This window comes from Rutidosis leptorrhynchoides, chromosome 5 (genome assembly GCF_046630445.1).
Source record: "Rutidosis leptorrhynchoides isolate AG116_Rl617_1_P2 chromosome 5, CSIRO_AGI_Rlap_v1, whole genome shotgun sequence".
Classification (NCBI taxonomy): domain Eukaryota; kingdom Viridiplantae; phylum Streptophyta; class Magnoliopsida; order Asterales; family Asteraceae; genus Rutidosis; species Rutidosis leptorrhynchoides.
This window is the reverse complement of record NC_092337.1, coordinates 21,287,578-21,302,293: the sequence shown is the minus strand read 5'-3', so window position 1 is coordinate 21,302,293 and position 14,716 is coordinate 21,287,578. Positions and strand designations below refer to the sequence as shown.

At 29.6% G+C, this 14,716-nt stretch overlaps 1 protein-coding gene and 1 long non-coding RNA gene across 2 annotated transcripts; both read right to left on the bottom strand.

Annotated features, from left to right (window-relative positions):
• Window positions 1–620: 620 nt before the first annotated feature.
• LOC139848261 (uncharacterized) lies at window positions 621–3,278 on the bottom strand. Its single transcript, XR_011759896.1, has 3 exons — window positions 3,238–3,278; window positions 1,863–2,690; window positions 621–1,475 (listed from the first exon to the last, which is right to left on the bottom strand). It is a non-coding gene; the product is annotated as an uncharacterized lncRNA (long non-coding RNA).
• Window positions 3,279–3,460: 182 nt separating this feature from the next.
• LOC139848442 (uncharacterized) lies at window positions 3,461–4,859 on the bottom strand. Its single transcript, XM_071838176.1, has 4 exons — window positions 4,253–4,859; window positions 3,808–4,006; window positions 3,591–3,706; window positions 3,461–3,493 (listed from the first exon to the last, which is right to left on the bottom strand). The coding sequence occupies exons 1-4, from the start codon at window positions 4,616–4,618 to the stop codon at window positions 3,461–3,463; spliced, it is 714 nt and encodes a 237-aa protein (XP_071694277.1). The 5' UTR covers window positions 4,619–4,859.
• Between the last annotated feature and the right edge of the window lie 9,857 nt (window positions 4,860–14,716).

Here is a 14,716-nt window from a genome sequence, read left to right as displayed (position 1 = left end):
GCCACCGGAAAATCACTACTTTTGACGGAATGTGGTGATTCAATGCAAGATTCTCCCACGTTATATTGTCCTCAATATTAGACGAAATAATAAACCGTATCCCATCAGCCACCATGTAAACTTTATCCACCGAATGAACCCATTCCACCTTGTCATCTGCATTCGGATTCAAAGTAATCGAATTGAGCATTACGTTTAAAGTGTAGCTTTCTCTATATTCATAAGCATTAAGAGGTAAACTAATACCCAAGTCCAAAAAGATTCAGCCTTGATCAACGGCCACAAATAAATGAGCGACCACCCCATGCGTCCTTGTCGACAATCAATATAAAGATGGAAAATGATCCCCTATGGCCAAAACACAAGTAAAGATAGGATAATAGCAATTACACAAAATAAGTAAATATCAGCCAGTTATGGCTAAAGCAAACCTCTAAACAAAACTAATGACCAAATTACACCTTTAAAACATTTTATAGTTATACTTGAACAACTTAGCTCATCAAATATACAAAACTGGATGACGCATGCTTATATATGTCCGTGCTTTTCTTGGATGCTCCGGAACCTCTACAAGCAAAGTATTATCCCTTAATCTCTATATAGAATTTACTATACCTCCTTGGAATGAGATATTGTTAATATGTAAGATCTCATATGCCTATTATATGCAGTTGTACAAGCATAAGATTAACAGCATTTAGTTTCATTCAAGCATTTGTACAAACAGTTAATGGGCATAATCATAAGATTTCTAATTTCTTCTTCGCGAAAGAAGGAATTTATTAATAGAGAAAGCTTCATAAAGTGAGAAGCCTAATCCTCAATCCTCAAACAACGAAATACAAAAGTTAGTCACATGGGATTGCCATCTATCTGATTCCCATGGACCTTACAGATATATTACAGAAGCAAAGAAAAGCACCTAGCTTCTAAGTCAACCTTTACTTGTCAAAACCATTACAATAAACTCAACAACATTGACTGTAAATCAAAATACATCTCACAAAACAAACCTTTACTGCTTTAAATTGGACCCCATTAGTAGCATACTAACATCATTAACATCAGTAACAAATATAGGCACTTCAAACTGAGACCAATAGTTCTTATGGTTGTGAATCTCAAATATAAAATCGATGATAGGAACAAATCATAGAGGATGACGCCCATTAAAATACTTTTAGTTTATAGTTCTAACCGTTGAAGCCCAACAGCAGAAATGTTCATCAAAAACTATCTTGTTTTGAGCTAATCAAATTGCCCAAAAAAACTATCTTGTTTTGAGCTAATCAAATTGCCCAAATAGTCGCTGGGCCTATAAGTTTCCAAAAGAGATGATCTTCATAAGCATTCAGAGGTAAACTAATAACCAAGTCCAAAGATATTTTCACCTTGATCAATGGCCATAAAGAATTCGGCCACCGCCCCATGCTTCCTTGTCGACAATCAATATAAAGATGGGAATTACTCTCCTACGGCCAAAACATAAGTAAAGATAAGATTATTAGCAACTACACAAAATAATAGCAACTACACAAGATAAGTGAAGATAAGCCACTTATGGCCAAAACAAACATCTAACCAAAACTAATGGCCAAATTACACCTTTAAAACATTTTATAGTTATACTAGAACAACTTAGCTCATCAAATATACAAAACTGGATGACACATACTTATATATGTCCGTGCTTTAGAAGCTCTAGAACCTCCTCTATAACCAAAGTATTATCCATAAATCTCTATATAGAATTTACTACACCTCATTGGAATGAGATATTGTTAACATGCAAGATCTCATATGCCTATTATATGCGTTTGTTATGCGAAATTAGTAAAACCATTCAAAACTTTACTCACTCAGTGCGAAATTAGTGTAAAACCATTCACAACTTCACAAGCCCACTTGTAAAGCGTGACACACTTCTTCATCGTTTTCTTTTTACGAGGATATTCTCCCCTCTCAAAGTCACGAATAAGATTTTGTAGGCCTCATCATCACTAGTCCTTTAAGTGAAGACGTCATCAACGTCTTTCATCATCAAGTCCGATAGGCATTTTATCTTCAAATTGAAAGCAGCCTGAAATGAAAACATAAAACTATGAAGCAAATTAGTTGAAGAATGATAAATGAACCAAAATACGATAGAAAATATAAAACGGGTAAAGTGTTGTGCGGCAGGGAGACACTTGTGTTTATCAATCAACTTCAAAATAGTAATTGATTTACACATAAATATAAATAAATCCCTAACTAGGTTTAAAGGTTAAGGTTGTTAAGGCATATGAGAAGATTAAACAACAAAATATTGTTGTTATTTCAAATTCTACCCCTACCTAGATTATCATCATCATTATTATTGTTATGGCAGATTCCAAAATCAAGACCCCCTTATAAATCTAACAACAAAAGTTTTTCTAACAGACATAGACGAATTAAAAAAAGAAGAAAAAAGAGGGGTTCGTACAATCATAAGATCGGGAGAATAGATCCGATAGCGTTGGCGAAAGTTGGAATTGAAAGAATCCAACTTGCGTTGGAGGATTTCATCATCATGGGCATAACAATCCTGGATCATCGCACGTACAACACAGAAGAATTCAACCATCTTAATGATTTTGCTATTGCTTTTGACTTCTATGAGGTTACGCTCTTCCTCGTAACACCACCGGATTAGTTTTGACTCCCTGTCAAAAAGTTTAGCATCAATGGCCGTCCCGTCCGAACAAACAATATTCAACTTGGTTTCTGCTACAATCAATCACGTTGTTAATAACAGAAAAGTGATAATATAATTATTATTATTAATAATAATAACAAAAAACAAGAAGAGGAAAAATAATAATAATTAATAATAATTGTTTTAGTAGTGTAGGACTACAACAAAACTTGCTTCCATACATTTTTTGGTTTCTGCTACAATGAATCAACCAAAAAATTTGTTAACACTAGAAAAGTAATAAATTCTTGAACCTCCTTCAAACAATTGAGATTGATTAATTGAACAAAGAACAAAATAGAGAAAAATAATAATTGTTTTATTAGTGTTCGACTAAAATTTCCGAAGTTCAATAATTTAAGTTGGTGAGCTTCCACACGAGTTGGACATAAACATCACAAATGGTGTACATATCAAATCCAATTACTTAACAAACAAACAAACACTATTAACGATCACCCGCGATCCAAGCATGTAATTTAAATTGATTAGTGCCAAGTTGATATTCAAAAAACCTGTTTTTGAGTTTGAAGGAACTAGATCGGCGGTGCTTGCACTACAATGAAAACGCGATATACAAAAAAGTAAGTATGATCAGTAATATATATATATATATATATATATATATATATATATATATATATATATATATATATATATAAAGGGAAAAAAAAATAGAACTAGATTAAATTGGAAACATAATAAAAATGGAAGGAAAGAAAGAATACTCACAATTTTCTAAAAAGGAAATGTGTTGTTAGCCATAGTCGTCTACAATATATTATATTCAAAAAGATATCACTATTAGGCAGGCAGGCAAGGTTTATATATATGTAATTGTAATAATAATGTAACTAAATATAGTAACAAAAAAAAAGTACCAAAAGAGTAAAATAATAGTATAATAAACTAACCGTTGTTCATAAGGTAGGGTTTTATACTCACGGAATGGCACTTTTAATAACTCATGATCCCAATTATCGGCTACAATCAATCAATAAAGTAGTTATTAATAGGAAGAAGAAAAACAGAACAATTGGAATTAATTTATAATATATTGAAGGAGAGAAATAAATAAATATGACCTTTTTTAAAAGCCCACCAGTAATTCTCGAGGTCCTCTACCAAATCTTCAAATTCCAATTTATGCAGATTATACTCTTCGTTCAAATTGACAAAGAAGAATTTGTAAACCTCATCATCACTTGTCATTTTCATGAAGATGTCATCAATGTCTTTCATCATCCAGTCGATGAGGCTCTTTATCTCCAAATCGAAAGCAGCCTGAAATGAAAACATAAGATTATGAAGCAAAAACAGGTAAAGCATTGTGTTGAGTGATATAGTGATATATCAAAATCAAGCCACACGAGAAGATTTTTTTTTTTAAAGGTCCAAATTCTGGACAAACTTCCTCTTTTAATGTGATTATTATTATGATGACTGATTCCGAACCCCCTTAATAAATCAAGCAACATAATTTCTAACAGACATGCACGAATCAAAAAAGAAGAGAAAAAAGAGGCGTACAATCATAAGATCAAGAGCATAGACTTGATTGCGTTGGCGAAAGTTGGAATTGTAAGAATTCAATTTTTGTTGGAGTTTGTCGTAATCCTCCTCCTCTTTATCAAAATCAACATCCAAAGTAAAATGATAAGGAGCATAATGATTCTCGATCTTGGCACGTATCGCACAGTATATTTCAACCATGTGAATGATTTTGCTATTGCTTTCGACTTCAATGAAGCCAACATCGTTCTGGTAACCGGCTTGGACCAATTTAGACTCATTGTAAAAGAGCTCGGCGTCAATAGATATCCCATCCGAACAAACAATATTCAACTTAACGATTTTGCTATTCCTTTCGAGTTTAGTCGCTGCTATATCTTTCATGTATTCTGCTATAATCCAACAATCAATCAAGTTGTAAATAATTGAGATTAATTAATTGAAAAGAACAAGAAAAGAGAAAAAAATAATAATTTATGTTTGGTTTTATCAGTAATAATCTCGTGAACTCAGTTTAAAATTTTGAGCCCAGTTTGTGTGTAAGATTATATTTATGGTTCACGACGGTCAGACAATCTTTAATGGTTCAGTGTTTCCATAATAGTTTGTGTGTAAGATTATATTTTTGAGCCCAGTTTAAAATTTTATCGATATTCATGCTTCTTAGTTTTGAGTGACGTACTGTATAATTAGATATTTCGTGAATTAGTGCGTGCACAGTCAGAAATAGCTTTTGACCATCTATTCTTACCTTATGTGTGTTATAAGTTATATTATAACATAACAATCCAATATACTAGTACCACTTTATTACATCATTCTTTTAGTTTAACTACATATAACATTTACATAGTAATAGTAATTAATAAATTAATAATTTAATATTAATATAACAATAATTAAATATAATCTCTTCTTACTATCATAGGAAAAGCCACGTAAGCAAAGCAATTTATTAAAAAGATGGCATGTTAAAAAGTGACCCATGGTTTTAAAAGTAACAATCACGAACAGCCATTAGATTAAATTAAATAGCATTATTTGCCAACCATCATAACCCCCGCTAATACCTTTGCCTAATTTCATTTCTAATCCTAAACCGACTCCGATTCCGTTTCCTTCAACTTCTTTAACCCTAAACCCGTTATCAATTTGATTCGTTGCAATTCAATCACTAGAAAACGTAGAAACAAGTTCTGGTAATATGAGTTCTAAATTGAATTTTATAAGATCCTTCAAACATATAAACACTAGAAACAAGTTTTGGTAATATGAAAATGATTTTGCCCAATCTAAACATGAAGCAAGGGTGGAAAACGTAGGATCAATACAATACACTGATGTCATGACCAAATGAGTACACAAGTTGTTTTAGTTATTCTTGGAAATTTTATGACAAATTAGATTATTATTATTATTAATGAAAAAATTAGGGTTGAATATTAACTTCTTGAACAATAACCATTCCTATTTCAAACGAATCTAAACTCAATTTTAGGCCATCTAAAAAGGAGGGTGTATGACAATTATGTATGAAATTGTTATGTGAGATTACTTGTAACTTATGTGTTTTGTTTATGTGCATCCTATACATTTTAATTGATTAGTTCATGATTAGGTATAGTCGTATAGATTGGTGAAAATGTTTTTTGGTTACTTATAAGCAAATTATGTAGGAGTCAAGCATATTTGAGGGTTATAAACTAGAAACAATAACAAAAAATAACAATAATAACAATGATAATGATAACGCACCTTTTACAGGGATTTTGTTATTGGTTAGGACCTCTAAATCATCATAACTCCATGCTCTTAGTGTAACTTTTGCTCCATCCCAACTGTTTTCTTTTCTGCTACAATCAATCAATCGATTTGTTCATACAATAATGATAAATTAAACCTCCTTCAATCAACTAACTTAACTAGAATTTTAATTAGATTATAAAAAACCGAAATCGATTTAATACATCAAGGGAACGGAAAGATTGAACCGAAAACACCGAAGTCTTTCTGGTGTCAAGGATAGAAACTCTTTTTACAATAGAAACAGAAAAATTTATGTTTTGTGGAATTCATTTGATGTATAGAACTAAAAATCAAAGGAACGTACCTGTAACTTGTCGTCGTGATTTCCATCTGTGAAGAGTCTGTAACGAACGACTTATGGTTTGGTTAGGGTTAGGGTTAGGGTTAGGGTTAGGGTAGGTTAGGTTAGGGTTAGTAGGGGTGTGCATTAAACGGTTTCGCCCACGAAACCGACAGAACCAAATTGATTTGGTTAAAGCGGGTTGGCTTATTTGGTTTTGGTTTGATTTTCTGGTTTTACCCGAAAATATTAATGGTTTTCGGTTTGGATTTGGTTTGTAAAATGATCATTTGGTTTCAAACCGAAAAACCGAAATATACTACTACTACTACTACTATTTATGGTATATATATATATATATATATATATATATATATATATATATATATATATATATATATATATATATATATATATATATATATATATATATATATATATATATATATATATATATATATATTGAATATTAAATATATTAAGTATTTAATTTATTTTAGCTATATTGATATGGTGTAAAATTGAAACCATGTACCTAATGTTATCCATTATTTCATACTGTGAATTTTTTGTACCTGGAAACTTGGCTGCTACTGTTTCGTTTTTTATTTCTATGCTACTAATTTTTTTGTACGGTTCGTTGATATAGTTTAGATTGTATATATAGGTTATAGTGCATGTTTGACATTAAATATTGTATAAATTGTACACTTATAATTTAATCAATAAAATATGTTTTCTTTTCTTAAAAAAAAAACTACACCCCTTTTTATTAGAGAGTTTTAATTTGGTTTAACCGAAACCAAACCACGTAAACCGATTTCTTATTTGATTGGATTGGTTTGATTTTGTCAAATTTGGTTCGGTTATTGGTTCTAAAAAATATTCTTGAAAACCGAATAAACCAAACCGAATAAACCACATAAACCACAAACCAACCGAATGAACACCCCTAAGGGTTAGGGTTGCTTAATGAAATAAGGTTGAAGATGGTAATTGTTGGTGAACTAAATGACTAGGATCTTAACATATACCGAGTATACTCTAGGGTATATGGCTTGCAATTTTTTGTAATCGGCTATTGTAATCTTAACATATAACGAAATTTTTGTATCAACTACCCGTACTTATAATTATGGGTTTGTTTAATAACTAAATGAAATGACCCGTGAAATTACGGGTTTGTTTAATTTAATGACATGTTTTAGGTATTAAATGAATGTAAATGCTAAACTCATTTATTTTAATGACACTCGTTTGACTAAGAAACTTGTCGTTGTTTTTATAATTATATAGAGACATGTATTTTTGCATACATATGTAACGTAATTAATTTCGTAAAAAGAATTCATATTTGAATATTAATAATATAATAATTATAATTATTATATTAAAAGTAAATAATAATAATAAAGTTCACTCAAAGTTGAGTATTTATATTTATATTTTTAATAATAATAATTATTATTAGTAATAATAAATGTCTTTTAAATTTTTTTAGAAAATTAAAATTACAATTTAGGAGAGATTAATATTTCCTTTTATAAATATTTTGTATTATTTTTTAATTAAATTAATATATAATTATGACATCATCATTATAAAAAGTAAAAGGTAATTAGCTTAATGACGACGTTATCATTTTAGAGCTTTATATGACTATATAAATTCGTAGTGATTTAGCTCTTTCCTTTCGACTTAGAGCGTCGGCAACTACATTCGCCTTTCCACGGTAATAACGGATTTCACAATCATAATCGTTCAATAGCTCAACCCAACGTTGTTGCTTCATGTTGAGTTGCTTTTAGTTCAAGATATGTTGTAGGCTCTTGTAATCAGTGTATATCGTGCATTTAGTTCCATACAAGTAGTGTCTCCACATTTTGAGTGCAAAGACAACAGCTCCAAGTTTCAAATTATGAGTTGTGTAGTTTTGCTCATGTATCTTCAGTTGGCGTGATGCGTAAGCAATGACCTTTTGCCGTTGCATCAAAACACAAACAAATCCTTGGCGCTAGGCATCACATTACACGATGAAGTCATCATTCCCTTCGGGCAATGATAAAATAGGTGCGGAGGTTAACTTTTGCTTCAACACTTGAAAAGCAGTTTCTTGCTCGTTCAACCACACATACTTCTTGCATTTGTGAGTTAGTACAGTCAATGGTCGAACAATTCTTGAGAAGTCTTCAATAAATCTTCGATAGTAACCAGCAAGTCCTAAGAACTGGCGTACTTGTGTTGGTGTTTTTTGGCACTTCCCAGTTCTTAATAGCATCAATCTTCGTCGGGTCCATTGGAATTCCTTGATTACTAACAACGTAACCAAGAAATTGCACTTTTGATAGCCAAAATTCACACTTAGAGAATTTAGCATTCAATTTCTCGTTCTCTTTCTCCAATAACTCCAGTAGTAACCTCAAACGTTGTTCATGCTCTTCTCTATTCCTGGAGTACACCAACATGTCATCTATATATACGATAACAAACTTGTCTAGGTAGGGTTTTCATACTCGATTCATGAGATCCATGAACACAACAGTTGCATTTGTTAAACCGAATGACATCACTAGAAACTCGTAATGACCATAGCGTGTTCTAAATGCAGTCGTTGAAATATCTTCTTTCTTTACCCTCAATTGATGATATCTGAACCTTAAGTCGATCTTCGAATACACAAAAGATCCTTGAAGTTGGTCGAGTAAGTGATCAATTCTTGATAACGGGTATCTATTCTTGATCATCGACTTGTTCAACTCTATATAGTCAATACACATGCGTCGAGATCCATTCTTCTTCTTGACAAAAAGAATTGGAGCTCCCCACGGTGATGAACTTGGTCGAATAAACCCTTTATCCAATAGTTCTTGCAGTTGATTCGACAACTCCTTCAATTCAGATGGTGCTAATCTATAAGGTGATTTAGGCTCCGTTTGATTAGAACTTAATGAACTTAATTGGACTTAATGATATAAAATTGAATAAGTGGTGTAGTGTTTGTTTTGAACTTAATGAAAATAGAATGTCTTAATAATTTAAGTCATGAAAATGTGAATTATCATATTTGTCCCTAGTGTTTTAAAACTGCTAAAATAACTGTCTATAACTGCCGTATGTACAGGGTTAAATTTATAATTATAATTATTCAGTCACTGTTCAGCACATAAAACAAACAATAACTATTTAGTCATGACTTATTCCTCACAGACGTCATAATTTCATTCAGACAACAGAACTTAATAAAAGTAAAAAACAAACGGGGCCTTAGCAAAATGTACAGCTCCAGGTATTAAGCCTATTTGGAATTCACAGATCGACGAGGTTGAAGACCATGAAGTTCTTCGAAAAAAACATTTGGGAAATCCCTAACAACTGGTACATCTTCTATCCGTTTCTCTTCGGGTTCAATCTTTTTCACATGGGCTAGGATAGCTTGATATCCTTTCCTCAAGTACTTTTGTGCCTTCATGCATGAGATCAGGTTCAATTTCGTGCCAATTCTATCTCCATAAACCATCGTCGTTTCCCCATTATCTAAGGGTATACGAATGGTGTAACGACCCGGAAATTTCCGACTAAATTTAAACATTATCTTTATATTATTCTGACACGATAAGCAATGTTTGTTAAGTTAAATCTCAAGGATTTTAAACTATGTTTATACATTCATTTAAACCTCGACCAAATTCCAATGATTCACGAACCATTAAATGAACATATATGAATATGTATGTATATGTGTATATGTTATAAATTGAAAATGTCAACAAAGTATTTAAAAGTATAATGCTTTATATGAATGTATTTGTTTCAATATGATTATCGACGAAATTAAATATATATATATATATATATATATATATATATATATATATATATATATATATATATATATATATATATATATATATATATATATATATATATATTAAATGATTGAATTATCAAAAATATTGAATTATCATTACAAGTCTCTGTTGAGAGGTCCACTATGATTTGAGAAATCTATTCCTCTTAACGATATTCGGAATAATTTGTAAAGCTATTTATAAATAAAAATAAAAAGTGTCATTTACGAAAGTTAGACAAAAGCTATTGGAGAATTGGTTTCCATAATATTCTATTAATCTATTTTCAAACGTAAAAAAACGTTTTTAGTTTAAAAAGAACTTTATTATTAAAACGTATATAACTTTTATAAATATCTAGAATCACTTTTGACAACTCATTACTTAACCAGTATAATAAATATAACGATATTTATATTTTATTTCATTAAATATATATATAACGATTTAAATTAATATTATATATATTTATACACGTATTATACATACATAGTTTTTATATTTTTACTATACTTTAACTTTACCTTTACTTTACTTTTACTTTACTTTAACTTTAATAATTCACTTTAATAATTCATACTTTAATAATTCACTTTAATAATTCATACTTTAATAATTCACTTTAATAATTCATACTTTAATAATTCACTTTAATAATTCATACTTTAATAATTCACTTTAATAATTCATACTTTAATAATTCAAAAATCTATTATAAATAGAATTCAATAGGTTTCATTATTTCATAGAAACTTGAAAATATATTTCTCTAAACTATCTCAATCGATTTACATATATATATATATATATATATACATATATATATATATATATATATATATATATATATATATATATATATATATATATATATATATATATATATATATATATATATATATATATATATATATATATATATATATATATTTGCTCTATATTATTTCAAGATATTATTAGTATACATAAAATATTACGATGGAGTGATGTCCGAGTGATTTCAAAATAGTTTTTTTGAATGAGTCGAAGCTAAGGAAATTATGGGTTATAGCTATGGAGGTGATGGGTATGGTTCATGGGTATGCTCGTGAGGTCAATCTAGTGTTTATCATCTCCGTTGCGTCTACGTACTTTCCTGCAATATTGAATCTCAATATTGATACGTGAGCACTCATAACTTAACTTTTATATATCAATAGTGTATCCCTGACTAGTGCTCGAGTATATAGGATTATTCATGCTTGTACATTCGATATTGTCCTTAGATAGGTTTGTTGAATCCTGAATTAGATATATATGCTACTGAGATAGGGTATATGATATGCATTTCATTGGAAAGCTAGCAAAAAATTAAGAACTTTTCATTTAGATATCGAATGGTTTCGATGAACGGATTTGAAGTTAAAGTCAACTGAATTTTAGTATTATTGTTAAAATGATTATTATTACTATCGTCGTTATTATTTTAATAGAAATATCATTGTTATTATAAAATATCATTATTACTATTATGTTAGTATTATCATTTTATCATAATAACATTTTTAGTAAATATAAATATTGTTATTTTTTTTATATAGAATAATAATAATTATTATTACAAAATAATACAACTTTTACTTATTATTATTATGATCAATATTATTTTATCAAATAAATAGGGGATACAAAGATATTTTTCACCACGCGTAATATAATTACATTAATAATACTTACCACTATAGTTTTACGATATTAAGTGAACTTTATAAATTTTACTACTTAAGATATATAAAAGTATATTTTATCATATATAAACGTTAATATAAATTTTTATTAATAAATGACTTTTATTATTATAAAATCTAATAAATATATTTAAATATATAAAACGACTATAGCTAAGTTATATAATAAACACGTATAAATTTTAGAAGTCATTTTGGGTCAAGTTGACTTTTGTTGAATTTTGCATATTAGTCTCGAGCATTAGGATTGTGGTACACTATGACTTGACCAAAAATTGTTAGACAAATATTGACCAACATATAAATATATATAATTAATATAGGTTCGTGAATCCGAGGCCAACCTTGCACTTGTTAAATGACGTTATATGTATTTTTACTACGAAATACAGTATGGTGAGTTTCATTTGCTCCCTTTTATATATATTTTTGGGACTGAGAATACATGCGCTGTTTTTATAAATGTTTTACGAAATAGGCACAAGTACTAAAACTAATTCTACGTGGGTTTAAACCAGAAATATACCCTTAGCTTGGTAACATTAAACTACTTGTCTATGTACGGTAGGCGCGAATCCTAAAGATAGATCTATTGGGCTTGACAAACCCCATCCTGACTATGGGATGCTTTAGTACTTCGAGGTTATTTTAAACACACCTGATCTGGTGTACTTCAGAGGGTAAAACATGAACGTTAAGGCTTGTTACCGGGTGCCTACAACTTATAGAATACTTTTATACACTTGCGAGTGTACATATATTTATAAACGGAAATCTTGTGGTCTATTAATATATTGAAATGATTGTTATGATAAACCTATGAACTCACCAACCTTTTGGTTGACACTTTAAAGCATGTTTATTCTCAGGTATTAAAGAAATCTTCCGCTGTGCATTAGCTCATTTTAAGGATATTACTTGGAGTCATTCATGACATATTTTGAAAGATGTTGCATTCGAGTCGTTGAGTTCCTCAAGATTATTATTAAGTCAATTATAGTTGGATGTATTATGAAATGGTGTGCATACCGTCAATTTTCGTTGTAAAGGAAGTATGTCTTTTAAAAACGAATGCAATGTTTGTAAAATGTATCATATAGAGGTCAAATACCTCGCGATGTAATCAACTATTGTGAATCGTTTATAATGTATATGAACGGGTCCTTTCAAATGGCTTTCTCTGCACATGACTTCGGCTAATTTTTTGGACAACCAGTCTATTCCAACGACTACGTCAAAGCTTCCTAGTTCTATAGACATAAGGTCCACTAAGATGGGAAATGATCCCCTATGGCCAAAACATAAGTAAAGATAATATAATAGCAATTACAAACAAAAAAAAAAAAAGCAAAGATAAACCACTTATGGCCAAAACAAACCTCTGACCAAAACATATGGCCAAATTACACCTTTAAAACATTTTATAGTTATACTTGAACAACTTAACTCATCAAATATACAAAACTGGATGAATGTACTTATATATGTCTGTGCTTTTCTTAGAAGCTCTGGAACCACTATAACCAAAGGCGGAGCCTCATGAAGACCAAAAAGGGCCATGACCTCCGTAACATTTTGGGCTACTACTGCAAAATTTATGATATTTTATGAGCAAAAAACTTTTATTGCTTAATGGGCCCTCCTAATTGAAATGAACTTGGCCATTAAACATGTTGTATAACTGAGAATTTTTAAACATTGAATTGAATACATACATGATACATTATGACTAATTGACTATGATGCTTATTATGTAATGCAGAGTAATGTAGAGTATTACATCTACTTATTTTCTATTTTAATATTCAATTTTGGCCCTCCTAATTAAAAATTTCACATTCCGCCCCTATCTATAACCAAAGTATTATCCGTAAATCTATATATAGAATTTACTATATCTCATTGGTATGAGATATTTTAACATGCAAGATCTCATATGCCTATTAGAGCACTCGTATCGGTTCGCCTTTGCTCCCGTCGTTGCCTCCGCCAATCAACGGCCTTATTATTAGCAGGTAGCCGTTGATCCCGCCTGTACTCCACTTAGCCATTGCTAAGCATATTGAAGAACGAATAAAATCATTGAATTGACTCTTTTTTGTAATTTTTCCAAACAACTATTTTAAATTTTTTTTTTTTTTTTCCATATAAACTCTCAAGTATATATACCTAATATCTAACTCTCATTTATCACCAACATCATCAACTTCATCACCTTCAATCTTTCATTATGTCTTTCAACAAACAAAAACAAAATACGCAATCAAATCTCGTTGAAGAAATGTGGGCTAATATGATCCAAAATACGCTTCACCAACCTAACCAAAATTCCCATCAACAATCTCACATGATGTGATAACCCGGAAAATTTCCGATTAAATTTAAACTAAACTTTGACTATTTCCGAAGATTCATGAACAATTATTTATTATGCATTAATTTGTTATATCAATATTATTATTATTATTAATATCCTTTTTAAACAATATATCAATAATTAATATCTTTATTATCAGTATTGTTATTATGATTAAAAACAAAATTATTATTATCAACATTATTATTTTCACTATTCATTATTTATTATTATTAATATGATTATTAATATCATTAACATAAATTATATTATTATCATTATTATTATTAAGAGTATTATCATTACTAATATTATTATCATTATTGTTAGTATTAGTAATATCATCATTATTATTATTTGTTATTATTAGTATTAATATTATTATTTGTACTATTATTATTTTTGTTATTAAACTTATTTATCATTATTTTTTTAGTTTATTATTACTAGTATCTTATCAATATT